Source organism: Mastomys coucha, unplaced genomic scaffold (genome assembly GCF_008632895.1).
Source record: "Mastomys coucha isolate ucsf_1 unplaced genomic scaffold, UCSF_Mcou_1 pScaffold22, whole genome shotgun sequence".
Lineage (NCBI taxonomy): Eukaryota > Metazoa > Chordata > Mammalia > Rodentia > Muridae > Mastomys > Mastomys coucha.
In genome coordinates this window covers 114836264-114855205 of record NW_022196905.1, presented here as the reverse complement: position 1 = coordinate 114855205, position 18942 = coordinate 114836264, and the positions used below count along the sequence as shown (strand labels likewise).

The 18942-nt window shown below is 44.8% G+C and overlaps 1 protein-coding gene across 1 annotated transcript in view; it reads right to left on the bottom strand.

The window, feature by feature from the left end:
- The window catches only part of Hectd4 (HECT domain E3 ubiquitin protein ligase 4), a 160857-nt gene that overhangs the window by 60315 nt on the left and 81600 nt on the right, over nt 1-18942 (bottom strand). Inside the window, 15 exon segments of the mRNA XM_031391135.1 lie at nt 864-1010; nt 4067-4233; nt 4328-4469; nt 4584-4719; nt 6380-6555; nt 6870-6958; nt 8026-8130; nt 8248-8440; nt 10070-10303; nt 10838-11001; nt 11815-11919; nt 12954-13073; nt 16306-16504; nt 17671-17771; nt 18671-18824. Of these exon segments, the coding sequence (XP_031246995.1) occupies nt 864-1010; nt 4067-4233; nt 4328-4469; nt 4584-4719; nt 6380-6555; nt 6870-6958; nt 8026-8130; nt 8248-8440; nt 10070-10303; nt 10838-11001; nt 11815-11919; nt 12954-13073; nt 16306-16504; nt 17671-17771; nt 18671-18824 (2232 nt within the window).

Sequence of the window (18942 nt, the reverse complement as noted above, 5' to 3'; positions counted from 1 at the left end):
TTTTTTGCTAAGGGTGCTACCATGTACAATCACCCAGGATGCTTTTCCTGTCATGGTGATGTCCTTAAAGACGGGCATTCAAGACCAGGTTTGTTAACACAGAATTGCAGGCCAGAAGCTGATGAGTCATCTCAGTAACAGACCAAATAATAATCTATTTTCAATACAATTATTCATGTGCTTTACATTCATGTTTACCTGTGTGTCTGCTGCCTTTGGAGGCCATGGAACTGGAGTTACAGACAGTTGTGAGCCACCATATGGGTGCCTCAAACTGAGCCTGGGTCCACTGGAAGAGCAGCCAGCAATCTAAACAACTGAGTACTCCCCCACACCCACCACTCCAGTAATTATGTTATTATAAGAGCATTCAAAGAATGAGTCCATGAACACTTAATTGTTCCAAGCTACTAATAAAGTGACCTAAGAAATAAAAGGATTGTGTCAAGACAAAAGATTCTTGCCAGCTACGTCTTTCTCTGTGAACCTCCAAATCTACAGAGTGTAATACAATCCTAGTTGCAATGTTGGGTCACAGCAACTCAACCAAGGGACTTGAGACTCCTGATAGTAGGACAAAAGCTTCAGGAGGTTTTTAGCAAATAAATTCAATTTTAAGATTTTATTTTTATTTATATGTGTGTTTGGTAGGTGTCCGCACACACAAGAACCCCTGGAGCTAGGAACTGAACTCACATCCTCTTCAACACAAGTATGTGCTCTTAACTGTTCAGATATCTCCTTAGGTCCCAAAGATCCAATCTCATAAGTTAAAAAAGATGAAACAAAACAAAAAGTTGCCTTCTACTTATTTGGCCACATTGAATCTAAGCTCTGTATGGCAAAGGATATATCACACCCACCTGGTATAAGGTATGGTACATAGGAGTCCAATGCTGTTCGCACAAGCAATAGGGTACCGAGCACATAAAGACACAACAGAGGTCATGGTCTCACCGAAGGCTTCCTGGACCTGCTCCACCATCCCACCACAGGTGAGCTCTTCAATTCTGTGAGACAAAATCAAGTTCAGGTTTCCCCGAAGACATTAATGATAAGGGATGCTAACAAGGGAAGTGCATTAGCCCTTCCGAGAAGCCCAGTGCCAAGAATCTGGAGCTAAAGGCATCTTGGAGACCACCAAGCTCAGTGTCAAATGCTGAAGGAAACAGAGGAGTACTGAGAAAGGTTCCTAGAGATCCTTCAAACAAGATGCCCACAATAAATCAAAACAAAACAAAACTCAATAACAACAACAACAGTAAAAAACCCTAGGGAAAGTTACACAGGGCTCTCTATGGCAGGGTTTTCAGAGCCTTTGATGAAGCTAAAATGCACAACAATTGTAAGAGCAGGGAATGGTACTCGTTTCCCAAATGTATTTGATAATAAACCAATTATTTGAGACATGTCTGTCATATCCTGTGCAGCACTGAGGACTGAACTTATAGTTACACTAATGTAAAAACAAAGGCCTAGACAGATTAGCTAAGAGTCTCCTTCAAAGTCATGCTCCAAGTACTGGAGGATGAGAGCTCAGGGGTTGGGAAATGATCCTTTCCCAGTGGAAAAACACAGCATGGGCTGATTCTATCTTATTTAGTATTAATTGAGGGCTGAAATTATCAAATTTGCCTACAGAGATTTGTAATGTAATTGCATTTTTAAACATAAATAACGTTGAGTTTAAAAATATGAAACTGAGGGCCAGAGAGATGGCTTGGTTGGTTAAAGTCCTATTTTCAGAAGCCTGATAACCAGAGTGTGACTCCCTGGAATGTAAGTCTAACACACTGGATATGGTGGCATCTTCAACAGGAACATTCCTTCAGACTTATGGGAGGCAGTGGCAGAACTGGCCTGAAGCTTACAGGTCAGTAAGCCTGAGAGACATACTGCAGTGACAGAGGAGAAACAGACCCCGCCTCATCAAGGTGGGATGAGTGACCTGAGTCTCAAGACTTTCCTGCACTGCCACACACAAGCCCTGGCATCTACCTGTCTGCCCACCTGCACACCCTGCGCTGCCACACACAAGCCCTGGCATCTACCTGTCTGCCCACCTCCACAGATGCACACATGCACTCGAGTAGTTTAGCTAATGAGCATAGGCTGTGTCACAGGGATCACTGGCTCTGAACATGGTGATCTCTTCCACTGTGATGGGCAAAAGCCAGGGAGGAGCCATCCTGGACTGAAGCAAGACCTAAAATCCTGTCTTTAGAGCCACGGACATTCTGGAGTTGTTTCTCAAAGAAGGCACAAGCTCTCCTGATTGACAGAAACTTCCCTGTTAGAACAATTTTTAAAAGAGATAAATTTTTCTTTATCCCTGGCTAGTTCCCAAATAAATGAGACAGAGACTATAAGATTTATTTGATAAGCTTTACAGCATAATAGCTGAGCAGTATTAATCTATTCTAACTCTTAGGGCTAGTCTGGCTACCTCCTAGCCAAAATACCCAAGAAATTTGCATTTTAGTATTGACCTGGCTCTCTCTCTGCTCCATGGTGTGTTACCATGGACTCTTTCCTTGTGCCAGAATTCTCTCTTCCTATCTCTTTCTCCCCCTCCCCTGGCTGGAATCAGAAGTCCACCGCTATTCTCTCTTCTGCCCATCCACTGGCTGATCAGCTTTTATTGACAAATCAGAGAATAAATGGGGAGCAATGGTTACACAACACTGCATCAAAGACCACCAGAAGGCACAAGCCCCACCAACAGCTTCAGTCTTTTCTGTTCTGCTGAGGACCTCTGAACTCTGGTATGAAAACTTTCTCAGTCGGGCAGTGGTGGCACACGCCTTTAATCCCAGTACTTGGGAGGTAGAGGCAGGTGGATTTCTGAGTCACTGATTTCTAGGTCAGCCTGGTCTACAGAGTGAGTTCTAGGACAGCCAGGGCTACACAGAGAAACCCTGTCATGAACACACACACACACACACACCCAAAAAAAAAAAGAAGAAAGAAAGAAAACCTTCCCAAATACATGTGAAAGCCTTCTTCTGAGTTAGGATTTATAATGACGGCTTTAGAATTGACCAAATAAAAATCATCATTAAAGTGTATAAAAGGATGCTGACTACATCATTATAGTCAATGCAAAACTGAAACAAAATAATGAATGATCCTATGTGCCCATGACTAGACATGAGTTAAATGTAAAAACAAAAGTATAGTGGAGCTCTGAGATACTTTTAACAATGAAGAAGCAGGATCTGGAGAAATGGCTCAGAGTTAAGAGCAATGACTGCTCTTCCAGAGGTCCTGAGTTCAATTCCCAGCAACTGCATGGTGGCTCACAACCATCTGTAATGGGATCTGATGCTCTCTTCTGCTGTGTCTGAAGACAGCTACAGTGTACTCACATATACACAATAAATAATTTTTTAAAAAAAGTTTAGAACTGTTAATAACTATAAGAATCTTATAGGGGGCTGGAGAGATGGTTCAGCAGTTAGGAGCACTGCCTGCTCTTCCAGAGGTCCTGGGTTCAATTCCCAGCAACCACATGGTAGCTCACAACCATCTATAATGGGATCTGATGCTCTCTTCTGCTCTGTCTGAAGACAGCTACAGTGTCTTCAAAACAAACAAACAAAAAAAAATAAAGAAACCGGTCCCTAACAATGGGCTGGAAAGACAGTAATATTGAAGATGTACTGAGAAAAACAATCATAGGGGCGAATTTGTAACCAAACCTCATGTATGTGCAAACAGTACACATGTACAGACTTACATGGACAAAGAGAAATAAGGAGCTCTTTATGCATATGGTTGATACAACAACACCCCCCCCCCCAAAACCACTAAAAAATAGTTGAGGACAGAGGGACAGTGGTGGAGCATACCTTTAATCTCAGCATTCAGGAAGCAGAGGCAGGTGGACATATGAGTTTGACGTCAGTCTGGTCTATGGATGAGTTCCAGGATAGCCAGGGCTGTTTTAAACTCTGTCTCAAACCCCACCCCTCAAAAACATTTTTGAGGAAAGACATTAGCAAATTTCACTACATGCTTTTGCCCGTGGTGGATGCAACAGTGTGAACTAACAGAAACCACTGACCTGGGTCCCCCCTGAAGGACCATTGTCACTGGTCCTACCAGGTGTGTGACTCCCCCAACTCGCACGGCAGCAGTCAGCAACTCCCGCATATGCACCAGGGCTTGCTTCCGAGTGTTCCCCCGCCGCCATCTTGTCTGTGCAGCCAAAAGGAAGCTGCTACTGGATACCTGAAATGCACAAAGGGAGGATGCTGACTTCCACTGTCATACATCTTCCAGCTGCCAGGGGCTACTCATCAGAGGTCTGCACATTCTGACCTACCGCTTGGTCAGGGTTGGTGCCAATGAAAGCAAACAGCTGCCCAAGCAGGACACTGTAAGTGGGCTTGTCTCTGCTGTCTTCAATGGCCAGTGACTGCAGAAGTGTAAAGGAGCTGCTACGGTGGCTAGTCACATGGCGACGCCTACAGAAAACAAAACTGTAATAGATGAGCAAACAAGAACCATGCTTAGGGAGGCTGTTCTGAAAACCATGTGCAACTACACCGTGGGGTTCCACTCTGGCCAAGAACCGTTACCTCTGATTTGCTCTAGTAAATTCCAAGTCTTCATTACCAATCATTTCCAGGTCAGAAGGAGCAGACATACTTCGAAGGAAAACAGGCTGCCGGACAGCATGAGAGGCCACCTTTGTTTCTGAAGCTGATTTGCACGCTGCAAGAAAAAGAGAAACAAGCCACCTAACATTTCTGCTGCCTGATTTGTAGGGAGGCAGAGCAACAGCTAAGCAGAATGGAAGGATGACGTTAAGCACATCTTCGCTTTCAGTCAGGGTTCAGCCAGTGATATGGCTAGCAAAACAAACCAAAGAGAATGAGCAGGCATTTAAAAAACCTAACTATGTGGTTAAACTGCATTTTAGCTTGAAATTTTAAAGTCCTTTTATTAAGTGGTTTTCCAAAGAGAGGACAAAAATTCTCTTAATAACTATCCGTGTTCACTTCACTATAGTACTCTGAAAAGCAGGAGGGCTGGGCTATCGCTCAGTGGCCCATCATTTGTTTCTCTTAATAACTACCCGTGTTTACTTCATTATAGCACTCTGAAAAGCAGGAGGGCTGGGCTATCGCTCAGTGGTCCATCATTTGTTTAGCATGCAGAAGTCCAAGGTTCAGTGTCCAAGACTAAAGTGAGAAAAAAAGCAAGAAGGTGCAAAATTCGCCACTCCCTCCCTTGGTAATGGGACTGAATTCATTGCCAACTACATATTCATTAGGCAGTCAGGCACTAAATGCACTATGCCATGTCCCTATATCTTTACAGGGTTCACTGCTGTGCAGAGTGCATTTTTGTTCTGTAGGTATATAAACTGGAACTTGCAACTTATTTTTTTGCCTTACCTTACAAATTTCTTAATTAAAATAAATGCAGAGTATTTATTTCAGAACCTGCCTTGGACTCTAGGCCTCTACAGGCACAAACACACATACACACCCCACAAATGAAAAGAAAATAAAGAAAAAAAAATCCCCAAGACCCTGAAATGAAGTCAAAATTATAGGGTAAAGTCATCTTACATCTTAAGAATAGACAGCTTAAACCAAAACTATGGTAAGAATGTCTCTCAGGTGCTACTCTGAGTCCCCTACAAGGTGTCACCAATGTTATGGAGTATCTGAGGCTTCCATTAAAAATAGGCTATTTTAATACAATGAAAGCAGTTGTGGCCAGGGCTGCATAGAGTGAACCATATTGGGAATTCTCTGATTTCTCTGGGAGACACATTTTCAGACTAAGGATTGCAATGAGACCAGGAAAAGGGCTTGGAGAGGTGGCTCAAAAGTTGGGAACACTTGCTGTTCATCTAGAAGAGCTGAGCTTGGATCCCAGCACACACATGATAATTCACAAGCATTTGTGAAGGGGGTCAGGGGACATTTCCAGTCATAACTCAGGGTAGCCCTGCCAGAAGGTCCTACACAGTGCAGACTCAGTTGTGAGTAAGGGAATAAAGATTGGCACAGTGTAAGAAAGATTCGCAGTGCTGAGTACAATTGCCTCTATTACTCTGAAATACAACTGCATACATAACCACAAAAACCATGAACTTAAAACAGGAGCCACTGACTACACAAACACACACATACCATTACTCTCCTCAGATGCCCCAGGGGGAACCTTCATAGCCTAAAGGGACCCATTCAGGATGACTCCATAGGGATTCAAGTCTTAGAGACTAAAGAAACTTAAGAAACAAGAAGGGAAATGTTTACATTTCCTATTTTGTTGTTTTAGGAGAACCTAGAAGTGGGCTCTTTAAGAACAGTTGATGTGTGTTTTACGAGCAGAGTCAGGCCCGGCCCTGGAGCAGTACCAGGCGTCTCTGCTGGTGTCCCTGAGATGCTCCTGGTGAGGCCTGACTGGGCCGCAATGGTGACGTGCAGCAGCAGCTCTGCTCGGTTCATCAGACTCTTCACTAGTGTCTTTGTTTTGGCCAGCGGGTGGGAGGGCTTCTGAGTAAGAGAATTCACTTCTTGGAGGAACTTCTCCCTAGAGAGAGAGAGAGACTGGGGTGGGTTTAGTTGTTCTCCAGCTCACCCCACACACCCTTCCAGGCCATGGACGGGAAGAAAGCAGTTGGTCTCCTTGTGAACAGCACTCACCTGCCCCTGATGCGTCCAAAGATTCTCTAAATACCTGTGCTACCTTCTGAGAGTTCAAACCAAAGCTGCTGACTTACCAGTAAGCTTAACTCTGAGTATCTGGTGAATGCACAACACTGAAAAACCTAAGAGGGACTGGACCCATGGTGTTCTGAGCACCAAGGTGAGAAGTCAGACTGGCGAGTGAGTAACATCACTAACCTCAGTGAGAGGACCATGTTTTCAAGATCATTTCCATCAAAGGAGACTTCCTTCATTGAACACAAAAGCTCTAGTTCTTTCATTTTGTTCTAAAGAAGAAAAAATCAAGAAAAGATGGTATGCATGACCTGCAGGAACCAAGCTCAAGGTACATTGTTAGAGAAACAGATGTCAGATGTCAGACCAGCCACCACCTCTGCTCTGTGCACCCTGTTACTCAACAAATGATCCCTGTCTCTGTTCTCACTTTTGCACTGCAGAATTAAACCAGTGCCTTGGCCTTAGAAGCAAGTGCCCTACCACAGTACTAGAGTCTCAGACCTAACTCTTTGACAGAGTCTCAATTTGTAGTGTATGATAACCTTGAACTCACAATCTTCCTGCCTTGACTTTCTGAGTTCTGGAATAGTATGCTTTTATTTGATAGTATAAACATTAAAAAAAAAAAATTCCATAGCCTATTTTCTGGGGATTTCCAACTCAAACTGTATTTTAAAATTTTTGTTTTGGTTTTTTAAGGTTTGAAAGCAAAATTTGATAATAATGGTAATTTCTTTTCCTCCTATTTGTTTATTTTCTTATGTAATACTGTGTGAATATGGGACTTTATATACCTGTGCCACAGTGCCTGTGTGGAGGTTAGAGGACAACTCCTTCTACCATTGTTCCTGGGGCTGGAACTCAGGTCACTAGGCTTGGTGACAAGAACCTCAACCCACAGGCTGGTGAGATGGCTCAGCGGGTAAGAGCACCGACTGCTCTTCTGAAGGTCGTGAGTTCAAGTCCTAGCAACCACATGGTGGCTCACAACCACCCATAATGAAATCTGACACCCTCTTCTGTGTAGTCATTTATAATAATAAATAAATCTTAAAAAAAAAAAAAAAGAACCTCAACCCATTGAGACTTTCACCAGCTTAATAACTTCTTTAGCCCTGTATAATAACACTATCAACCAGCTAAAAATCAATTCCTTATATATCCTAACATATCAACCTAGCTACTTTTATTTAACCTTTTGGAGGATGGGTGTGTCACAGTGTTTAGGTTTCAGAAATTAATACTACTTTCTCTGTACATACACACGTGTGAGCACACGTGGCATTGTTGCTCTCTAAGTAGCATGCCCCCGGGCTGACTCACACCCTGCACTCACCTCATTAAAATGGTAATCATAAAAGAAAGGCATGTTATTCTCCAGCTTCCCCTGCATGGCATCCTCAGCCTCACTTTGCCACTTCTGTTCCAGCTCAGCCACACTCTAGGAGGATTGAAAACACAGCATGTACATAGATGCAAGACAAAATGAGGGCACTCCATGAGCATGGCATTTGGTGACAGCTAGTGAACATTTCCTTCAGTTTCCATTCTCACTTACCTGCAGCTGTCTCTCCATGGCATTGAGTTTCTTAAAGGTTTCTCCCATAATTTTACACAATAAATCATATTCCTCAGCATGTTCTTCCTGATACTGGAAATTGATCAGGGACTGCAGTGCATCAACCAAGTTCAAGTGCTTAATAACGCACGACACCACCATTTCCTCCATGACGTCAGGCTGGATCACTTCTCTGTGGTGACAATGGACATCAGTGAGGCATGTGCTAAGTGGAACTCAGCAGCACCATATGTAACAGGCTTCAACACAAACACTGGCTCACTATAACCCTTGTAGTACACTACAGGAAGAGATGATGGCACTGCAGACAATACGTGCTGGCAGCCAGCTTAGTATATCAGCTGATAAAACTGATGCTGGCTGACGAGGCCAAACATCAAAATAAACGACCCTGGTGAGATGTGTGTGTTTTGAGCTAGAGTCACTGAGGGAATAGATCTAAGGCTCTTGAGCAGATGTTCTGGAAGCTGGGGGCTGGCTTGCCGAGTTGGACACTAAGTCTGAGCACCAGAGTGCCAGTCTGTGGTAGCCGCATAAGAGTCGGGTGAGGATGCACATGACTGTAGAGACAGGAGGATACCAGCATTAGTGGACAGCCAGTCACAGCAAATGGCAAGCTTCCTTTAGTAAGAACCCGTTTCAAGAGCATGAAGCAGAGAGTGGTGGAGCAGGACTAGCATGTCCCTGCCTGGCCTCTGTGCACTCAGCCATGGGAACGTGCACTCCCACTTACACAGAAGCAAAACAGCTGCAAGGGGAAGAGAGTTGTAAGGGTGAGACTGGGAAGAAAGGAGGGAGGGAGGTTGTGATCAAGATGTAAAGTGAATTTAAAAAACAAAACAAAACAAAACAAAAAACCCCTAGAGCTTCCGCACTACTCACCTTCTGGCACTAGTTTCATGCAGTACTGAGACTGTGGTGTGTAATGCGTGTGGATACAGGATTAAACAGAGTGCAATCTATGGAACTGAGAAGGCTCACTGGAGAATGGGGCTTGTGGCCAAGTCTAACAACCTGAGTTTGATCCCCAGAACACACATGATGGAAGGAGAACCAACTTCTGCAAGTTGTCCTTCGACCTCCACACGTGTGTCATGGTATGCATATGTACTCATCCCACAAAACAGTAACAAAACAAAACAAAGCGAAACAAAACAAAAAAAGCTGGGCAGTGATGGCGCACATCTTTAATCCCAGCACGTGGGAGGCAGAGGCAGGTGGATTTCTGAGTTTGAGGCTAGCCTGGTGAGTTACAGAACAGCCCTTGTCTCGAAAACAAGAACAACAATAACAAAAAAGACTGAGGCTAAGAAGAGCACAGCACAGGTTTGTCACTTCCCTGGGAATCATAAGTAAAGAGTTATTAGACTATATAGAAATCAAAAGTAGAAGCTGCAAGGTCAAACTGTCAGAAAAATCTAGAAATTGCCAAGTTTTACCATGCATTGAAATCCCACTGGAAACTTACCACCCCCACCACCCCCACCAGGCCCACCCCTGGACTCTCAGTTTCAACAAATATGAAGTGGGGTTGCACATCAACGCTCCAGGGGCTGCAACTGTGACTGGAGGGCCACATAAGGAGACCCACTGGCCACCTGGTGGGCTTACCTAAATACTCAGCTCCTGTTCATCAAGTAAATATAAGATTTTCATATAATTGAACTAATTTCTTTATGGTACTGGAACTCAACCCCAGAGACTTATACATCAGAGAAAAACATTCTTCCAATGAACTACCAACCAATCCCAAGTAAACTTAAAGTTCAAGGTTCACTTGCATCCCCACTCTCGAACATACTTTATACTTGGTCTAAACTGAGGTCGTGCACGCCCAGAAATTTCCCTGAGCTTTATCATGATTCCTGGAGGCAGCCTAATCCGAGGCAGGTCAAAGTAGTTCCCAGCAGGAGGCACGAGGACATCCGCGGGGTAGGTGAATTCTCTGTCTTCCTCTATGGTCAGCGGCAGTGGAGAGGGACTTGGAGTAAGGGCAGGGGAGATAACACCATTGGCCTCCACCTGCCACTGGCACCTGGGGAGACACGGAGAAAGGAGGCTCTTCACTCCCCTATAACTAGGACTCCTAGAAAGCCACTATTCAAGTGGCTGCAGCTACATGAGACACACGGAAGCTCACATGGTGTATCCAGTATGTATTCAGCAACTAGAGAAACTAACCTGAATACTGTATGGAAGAATCTTGGGAATCTACCTCCTTTCCAACGTGACTAGGAAACCCTGAAGCTTCCTTGTAAAGGTGAAAGCATCACATGGTCACTACCTCCATCCCATATGTCTGATTGTTCACCACATATCTACCCTCCCTTGGGGGATCCTTCAATTGTACGGAGTTTAGACTGGAGGAAAATGTATGCAGTTCCCAGATGCTGATGAAAGGCAGCAAGGCTGAGAAGATGGGGTACCATTTCAATGCCATCCCTAAGATACTGAGATACCAACTAGAGAGCTCAGAACAACACAGTTCTCTGGGGAATGTGCTAAGCACAGCTTTGCACACAATGTCTACTGTTTATGGGCAGAACTAGCTCCACGCAGACCTTGTTACCTTTGCAGAAGTTTGGATCGCAACAGGTCTTGACAAGCTTCCTCTTCTTTGGTAATTTCTGGTCCGTTATATAGGATTCTTAACATGGAACATGCTAATACAGACAGACCTAAAGCCAGGTCTACCAGGAAGGGCAAGCCTCCTGAAACATCCTCCGAGGACTCCTACAAGGCAGACAGGGGGCAAACCACAGGTACGAGTCAGTAGAGTCCGGAAGAGCACTGTAAGCTGAGCTGCACCACACTGGACCATCCCACCGGGTTTCCTAGAGCAGCACCAAGTACAGCCGCTATGGGAATCAGGAACAGTACCCAACATCAGGAATAGAGGGTGGCACTGGAACCACAGAATGAGGTTACAACACAGTTCTGGGGAGTAAACAGCTGGTCAGACTTCATACCAGAAAAAGCAAGAATCACGTGCAGGAAGCTAGGCTGCTTGCTCTCAGCTATGTCTAGTCAAATGCAGACCTCAATTCCATCAATGATTGCACTCAAGATACCCATGTGCCTTCTGGGTAGCAGCCATTTTGCTTGATAAACAGAGACCCCTGCCTGCTTCACAGGATGCACATGCTAGCCCACAGCTCTGCCCCAGAGGTTCTATAGTGGGTCAAGCTCAGGCAACCTCCAAGTCTATAGTACAACCCAAGGGGAGTTCAACTCCTAACCCATTATCTATATGCTTATGTCAACTGAGTGTCCCAGCTGCCTCTGCCCTGAGCAAACGTGCCAGAGTCTGGTCACTTCCAGCATCAGAGTCCTGACCACAGAGGCTCTTATGCTGCTGGACTGATTTTAGGTTCCACCTCTTTTCATTCCATAAAATGTTCACTCACTCCTGCTAGGCCCCAACTTGCTGATGAGATACATGAAAGAGTGGTTCATATTCTGCCCCGTTTCCAAGGCAAATATAACCTATGTCAGCAAGGCACACAGGAGAGTTCACTCTGCCCACAGCAGTGTTAGGGTCAGTACCTGAGCGCGGACTGTGCAAGCAAAACCCCACATGGCTTTGTCAGGAGTGTTGTGTTCACGGCCACTTCTCATTTCAAAGGAGAAGGTGACTGTATCGCCTTCAACCTTAAGATTTAAGGGGGAGGAGGAAATGAACTTAAAAAAAAAAGTCAAACAGTTTCCAAGAGAGTAATATATTTCAGAGGTTGATTGACTGCCTTATTTATTTTTATTTTATTTTTTGAGATACGGTCTTGACCTGATTTCATGGTCATCCTGTATCTGCTTCTAGAGTAGTGGATTACAGGAGTTTACATCAAACCTCTGCCTTAGAGATTTAGTATTTTTGTTGTATTCGTTTTTGAGATAGGGTCTCTATACAGCCCTGGCTGTCAAGAGAACTCACAGAGACCCATCTGCACTCTCTGCTCTGTTCCCTCCCTCACCTCTCCCCAACCCACTATGTCAATGAAGAGGCGAAGAACAGCAGACCTGGATTTAGCTCAGTCTGACATCACAGGCAGATTACTATCACTGGCCAATTAAAGTAGGTACACTATATGTGCAAAGTGCAGGTTCAGGAAACAAACTGAGCATACTTGGGGTTGGCAGGCCTCTGAACCCTGTTTGCGCTCTGAGTACATACTTGTGAATAGCTCAAAGGTCCAGAATATAAAGCATGATCCATCCCAGGCACGTCAGTTTGAGACCTGGTTGTTATTTTTTCTTCAAAGGCCAAATTCATTTTAAAACATTAACTCAAAACTTTTAAACTGCAGTGTTCTATGGTCAATGTCCAGAAAAGGACCCTGGGAAAACTAGCAACCCCCCCCCCCCGCCCACCCAGGAAAGAAATAGTTCTGACAATCAGTGACCACAAAGAACCCTGTGGATGGATTCAAGCTCTAGTGTAGGTCTGATGTCCTACAAGCAAAAGGAGGGTAATTCTAAATAGAAGTGGGAAGGTGATAGCTATAGCAATGTGGCCCTAACTAGCTAGCTATGTGCCTGACTAACTATGAACTATAGGCCTAGCAACTATAGGGCCCTAACTCAAGTCCCATTGCAAATGCTTTCTGGGGTTACACTTATTCCTCAGGCCCATAAAGAGCCTATGGTCACTTTTCTCTCTAGAAACAAGTTGTGACTTGATACCATACCTTCACCAAGTCCTTCGGCCAACCGGTTCCTAAGACACTCCGGCTGCCATATCCCAGAGTGTTGCCTCCATACTCAGCAACCTTCCTACTGTTTGTGTTAGGCCCCGCGTATATCACCAACTTCAAAACAGAAAATAGACCGTTAGACTGTAAAAGAAAAACAAAAACAACATCTACAAATAAAGAGGCTGCAAAAAAATATTTGTAAAAAAATACATTTATAGCCAGACCCTGGTATCATTCACTATATTGTAAAAGATCTCATATCTAAAATCTAGCTGGTATAAGTCTGGAGACAAAGAGCTATTGGTATTTATAAGGCCGTGAATGAAAAATTGATTGGAATTATTCATAGGCACATTTCTCCTATTTTCAAATCTCGGTTGGCACAGGAACACGAAGGTCTAACTAATCACACTGGCGACTGTGTATGTATTTCTCAGATTGCTATTTTCATCCTAGTTATCAGAACTCATTAACAACAGGTGCAGTTTGGCCCCTTAAGTTCTCCCCAAAATTAATGTAGTGAGCTAATATAGGCAGGTTCTAATACCTAATATAAAACAAAAGCACCAAAAAATGAGTAAATAAGGATTTAAAAATGCAACAAAGTGAAAACAAGCCATACATACTTAAAACATTGCTTAATGGCATAAAGAAATGACACAAATATAGGTCAGGAAGGTGGTTGCTATTTGTAGGGACAATTTTCATCTGTTACTACGATTCTCCCATCACACAGTTATAGCTAATTGGCTAATTTGTTTATTATTAAAGTTGTGCTTGCACAGTATATGTGCATGGGGGGATTGTGTGCCACGGTCCATGTGGGAAGGCCAGAGGACAACTTTGTCAAGTTAGCCGTCTCTTCCTCCTTTCATGGGCTTTGGGGGATGAATGTGAGGCCATTAGGCTTGCGCTGTAAGAGCTGAAAAACCCCTGGGGGAGACCCCCACTCAAATCTCAGGAGGATGTACACCCAAGGAATCACGAGAGACCGTCCTTGATATAATTACAAGAGGTATATTTTTAATTTCAGGGCGCCCTGGTTCGGCACCACAGTTATCTCACGCAGGAGATAATGGAGCCGACCACGAGGCTTGAAAGTTAGGGGTTTATATAGGGAAAAGGTCTGAGGGAACAAAGGGATCAGTGTGGTTATACATGATTGGCTAGTTCAAATATTAACTATTACATGCAGAACAGAGTGGAAAATTCCTAAAGTTGGTGTTAATCTGAGTCAACAAAGCATCTGACCTTAAACCGTATCTGAGAAGACCAGATGGTCCATTGCTTAGTGTCCGCCAGGCACGTCTTTGCAGGCCCGGGCCTTGGACATGTCCTCGTTTGCCTAGACATGTTTTCCTCTATGTTTATAGTTTTATGTCTTCTTGACCTGCCAGCTCTTATGATATCTAACAACTTGCTTGCTCCTTCCCAGGCCTATGTGGGCCAGCTTGTGATGGATTCTTAGGCCCATAACTTTTCTTCCTAGTCAGCACAGGTCTAAAGCTTTAATTTTTCCTTTCAGAGCCTTACCTACTGAGCCATCTGGCCCTCACTGACTGCTTCTATCATAGAAGACAGTGGCAGCTCACTTGGCATTCAAGGATGTGTGGAGGGAACAGTGCTCTCTCTGTGTAACTAGCCAGCCTGAGGGTACAGTACACTGATGCACCCAGCAGCAGTCAGGATGTGAAAGCTACATCTTTAACTCTGGATGCTTTGTCAGCTTGTGAGCTCTTTCCTTTTAGACCTCTTGCTGACACATAGCAAGGGACCATGAGGAAAGTAAATATATTTTTGTCTATGTGGGAAGCCTCCTTGTGCATCATAATTGTAATGTATGCAGCAGGTACAACTTAGTACATACCAGAAGAGGCAAATTATCACTTTTTAAAGGAAAAACAAAGTGATACCAACTAAAGAGGTAATAATGTCTGCTTGCCCATGAGGCACTGCAGACACTGCCTAAACGGAGGAGGTAAGGAGAGCCAGAGCCAGAGCCAGAGCCAGACTCCATGAAGCATCTCAGCTGTAGGCTAAGATGAGTTTTCAGGACACATTTTCAACTCCTCCATACATCTGAGATGCTTGACTGTCCTAAAATCTAACAGGGAGGAAGATTTAACATCTGGTTGTGTGTCTCACCATCTCAAGGCAGGTGTGGCTAAGTAACCTTTAACCCAAAAGCCTCCCTTGATGAGATTAAGACATTTGTCAGAGAGTGGGGCCGGAGCGAGCAGGGCGGAGCAGAGGTCCTGAGTTCAATTTCCAGCAGCCACATGATGGCTCATGGCCATCTGTACAGCTACAGTGTACTCATACACATAAAATAAATAAATAAATCTTTAAAAAAAAGACATTTGTCTTTGCTCTGTTCACTGTGAGTAGAGATGACATGTGGCTGAGCAGCAGTGGAAGACAGCATATGCAGCGCTAGTCTGTGTGTTCTTTCATCAGCCTTTCCTCAAGACTCCAACTCAACAGCAACAGAAGAATACCATACCTTTTCTGAATGGCCATTAAGCCACCAGCTGGAAACTGTTTTTCCTCAAAATCTATGTACATGCCTGAGATAATGGCAAAGAAGAAAAAGCTGAACCCTTCTTTTTTTTTTTTTTTTTTTTTTGAGACAGGGTTTCTTTGTGTAGCCCTGGCCTCACTCTGTAGACCAGGCTGGCCTCAAACTCAGAAATCCGCCTGCCTCTGCCTCCATGTGCTGGGATTAAAGGCGTGCGCCACCACTTCCCAGCTCTTTCTTTCTTTTTTTTTTAAAAGATTTATTTTATTTATTATGTATAAGTACACTATAGCTGTTTTCAGACACACCAGAAGAGGGCATCGGATCTCATCACAGATGGTTGTGTGCTACCATGTGGTTGCTGGGATTTGAACTCAGGACCTCTGGAAGAGCAGTCAGTGCTCTTAACTGCTGAGCCATCTCTCCAGCCCCTGAACCCTTCTAAAAGCCACCTACTTCCACCTTCTTCTGGAGGACACATGAGGAGCCTCCAGAAGACGGCAGTGAGACCATTCCAGATCAACAGCCACAACACACCTACATGACTCTCAAGAGGGAAGGCAGAAGGCAGCAGAGCCACAGGAAGTCCTCTGTCCAAGATCTAAGCTCATGGATACTTAGAGTGACACTGTTTACACGCCTACAGCACTGCCATCAGACACAGAGGTGAGGCTCTTCAACTTCCTCAGTCAACACCCCCCAAAGCACTATCTGAGGGAGTCTCCTGAGAGGGCCCCCAGGCAGAAATTAGTGGGAAATGGAGACCAACGCAAAGGCAACTAAGAAGCAGCTAAGTGGAGGCAGCAGTGACAACTGGCTCCTGCTTACCTTGTCGTAGTCGTACTGTGACGAGCATCTACTGTCAAACCGTAGATACAGGCAGCGAGCTCCTGGGATATGAACAGTCTCTTTAAACTTATAGTTATCTCTGACAGGGTGTACTGTTTCCACGGTCTTCCCAGCAGCCCATGGGGCAGGGATCTTTAAGCCAGTGAGAAAGCCTGGCTCTTCCTTTTCTTCTAGCATTCTAAAAACCAGAGAAAGAGAAACCAGTGCAGCTTAAGAAGGACAACAAAAACAAAACAAACCTGAAATGCAGAACACAAGTTAAGAAACCATTCTTCAATTCCCTACCACACAGCATGACAATACTCTACTATGTAAGCACTGAGAAGCAATGGAAAGCATTTGGAAATGCTCTATGTTCACGCTTCATTTTCCTGTTAGTAGGCATCGCATCACTTCTCACGCACAAGGGTAGAGCGCTGCCACACAAGCACTTCCTACTCCTTCAAGGGGATGAGTAACCACAGCCAGGAGACGGGCTCACTAATGCCCATCACAAGTTACGAGGGCGGGACTTCAGGCTGCTTTCCCAGAGTCTCCAGTTCTTTCCAGTGTAGTTTCACTCAGGACAGGTGACTGTGAAACCCCCTTCTCCATTCTCAATGAGCTTACAAGAACTCCAGAGCCTGAGGCTGTAGAACACAAACTTAAAATCTGGACTTGGCTGCATGAGGTCACTTCCTTTGCTTCAGCTTTGGTACAGAGCTGTCCTGATTTCAGTGACTCACTGATAAGTAAAATGACAGGCCCAGCACTGGGGAGTCATATGCTGGAGGCTCAGGATTCAAGGACAGCCTGAGCTACCCAATGTGCTTATACACAGGGAAGCTTCTGTCTGCCCTGTGGTTCCAGCTCTATGAGAGGGTGGAGTTAGAGAATCCCTTGATCCCCTATCACCTTAAAAACAAGAAAGCCAGGCCAGGTGTGGTTGTGCACACTGTCAAACCCAGTACTCAGAAGGCAGAGGCAGGCTGGCCTCTGAGTCTGACACCAACCTGTCTGTATAGACTGTATCTATGCAGACTATACAGTGAGAGCCTGTCTGAAAACAAAACAACTCACAGCTACAATGGGAACCACCAACACATCCTCCCAAAAGAACAAAGTTAATCTACCAAACTCAAACTTTCTTGTATGCCCACTATAATAAGAGTTTCAAGTCAATTTTGAACAGGTCCCTTTGATTAAAGGGGAATGCAGTCTAAATTGTCCCTATAAATTTAAAATAATCTTGTAGCTGGTTGTGAAATTCTGGCCCTGAAGTATTTTCTTTTCCAGTTAGCTAACCCTAGTTAAACGTTGCTGTCATAAAAGGAGTACAAGGCTCTCACCGCATGCACAAATTACCTCTCATCAGGGAAAAGCCTGCACTTCTGGTCTGAGGTGCCACACGGGGAACAGCTCACTTCGGCAAACACTGGACACTGGATTTTAAGCAGCAAGGCCGTCTAAAACATAAACCACCTGTGTGTCTTCTTTTGTTTGGTTGGTTAATTTTTTGTTTTAATTCTTGTGATTTTTTTTAATTGATTATTTTATTTATTTACATTTCAAATGTTGTCCCCCTTCCCGGTCTCTCCTCCACAGACCTCTCAACCCCCACCTCCCCTTTGCCTCTAAAGGGGTGCTCCGCCACCTATTCCCTTCCCACTTCACCCTTTCTAACATCCCCCTATGCTGGGGCATCAAGCCTCCACAGGACCAAGTGCCTCCCTTCCCACCGATGCCAGATAAGGCCATCCTCTGCTACATATGCAGCTGAAGCCATGGACCCATCCACACTCTGCTAGCATCTGACCAATACAGATGCAGATACTCACAGTCAACCATTGGACTGAGCCTGGGGACCCCAATGGAAGAGTTAGGGGAAGGACTAAGGAGCTGAAGGGGACTGTAACCCCATAGGAACAACAATATCAACAAAGCAGACCCTCAGAGCTCCTCAGGGACTAAAAATCTGTGTGTCTTACCCAGGTAGCTCCCGGAATGAATTTGCAAGCTGCACTGCACCCTCACAGTCCTTGCTGCCATCCTTTTCTCAGAATGCCCACTGGTGAGGCCACCCCCTCACCTCTCCTGCACTTTACTCTCAGCTGGCAAGAACTCAGGACACTGGATGTACAGTAGGCTGTCAGTCTGACACTAGAACTCTCACAGCTGGTCAGCCAACACTTGCCAGACCACAGCCACTCAGTAAGTCACACATACAACTAAAAGCTAGCCCCTGAACTTACAACTTTATATTTTAGGCTAGAAGGTTTTCTTGGTTCTTGTAAAGGATTGGCTGTGTTTATAGTGCCCCCTGTGGCAGTGAGCTGAGAGCTGGTCAGTGGAATATGGAACCCACCTGGCTGGTGTATAGCACCAGTTGCACAAGCTGAGGCATCAGGGCGTCGGCCATGGTCAGCGTCTGTAGATTGGGGTGCATCAGGGAGGTCAGCAACACCGGGAGAAGGTGACCAAGCATAGTAGCCTTGGTAACTTGCTCCAATCCTTTTAACCTAGAAGTGCAAGAGAGCACACATTCTAAACAAATTCATGCATGAAGAGCAACTGAAAGACCCCTGGGGGAGACCCCCACTCAAATCTCAGGAGGACGTACACCCAAGGAATCACGAG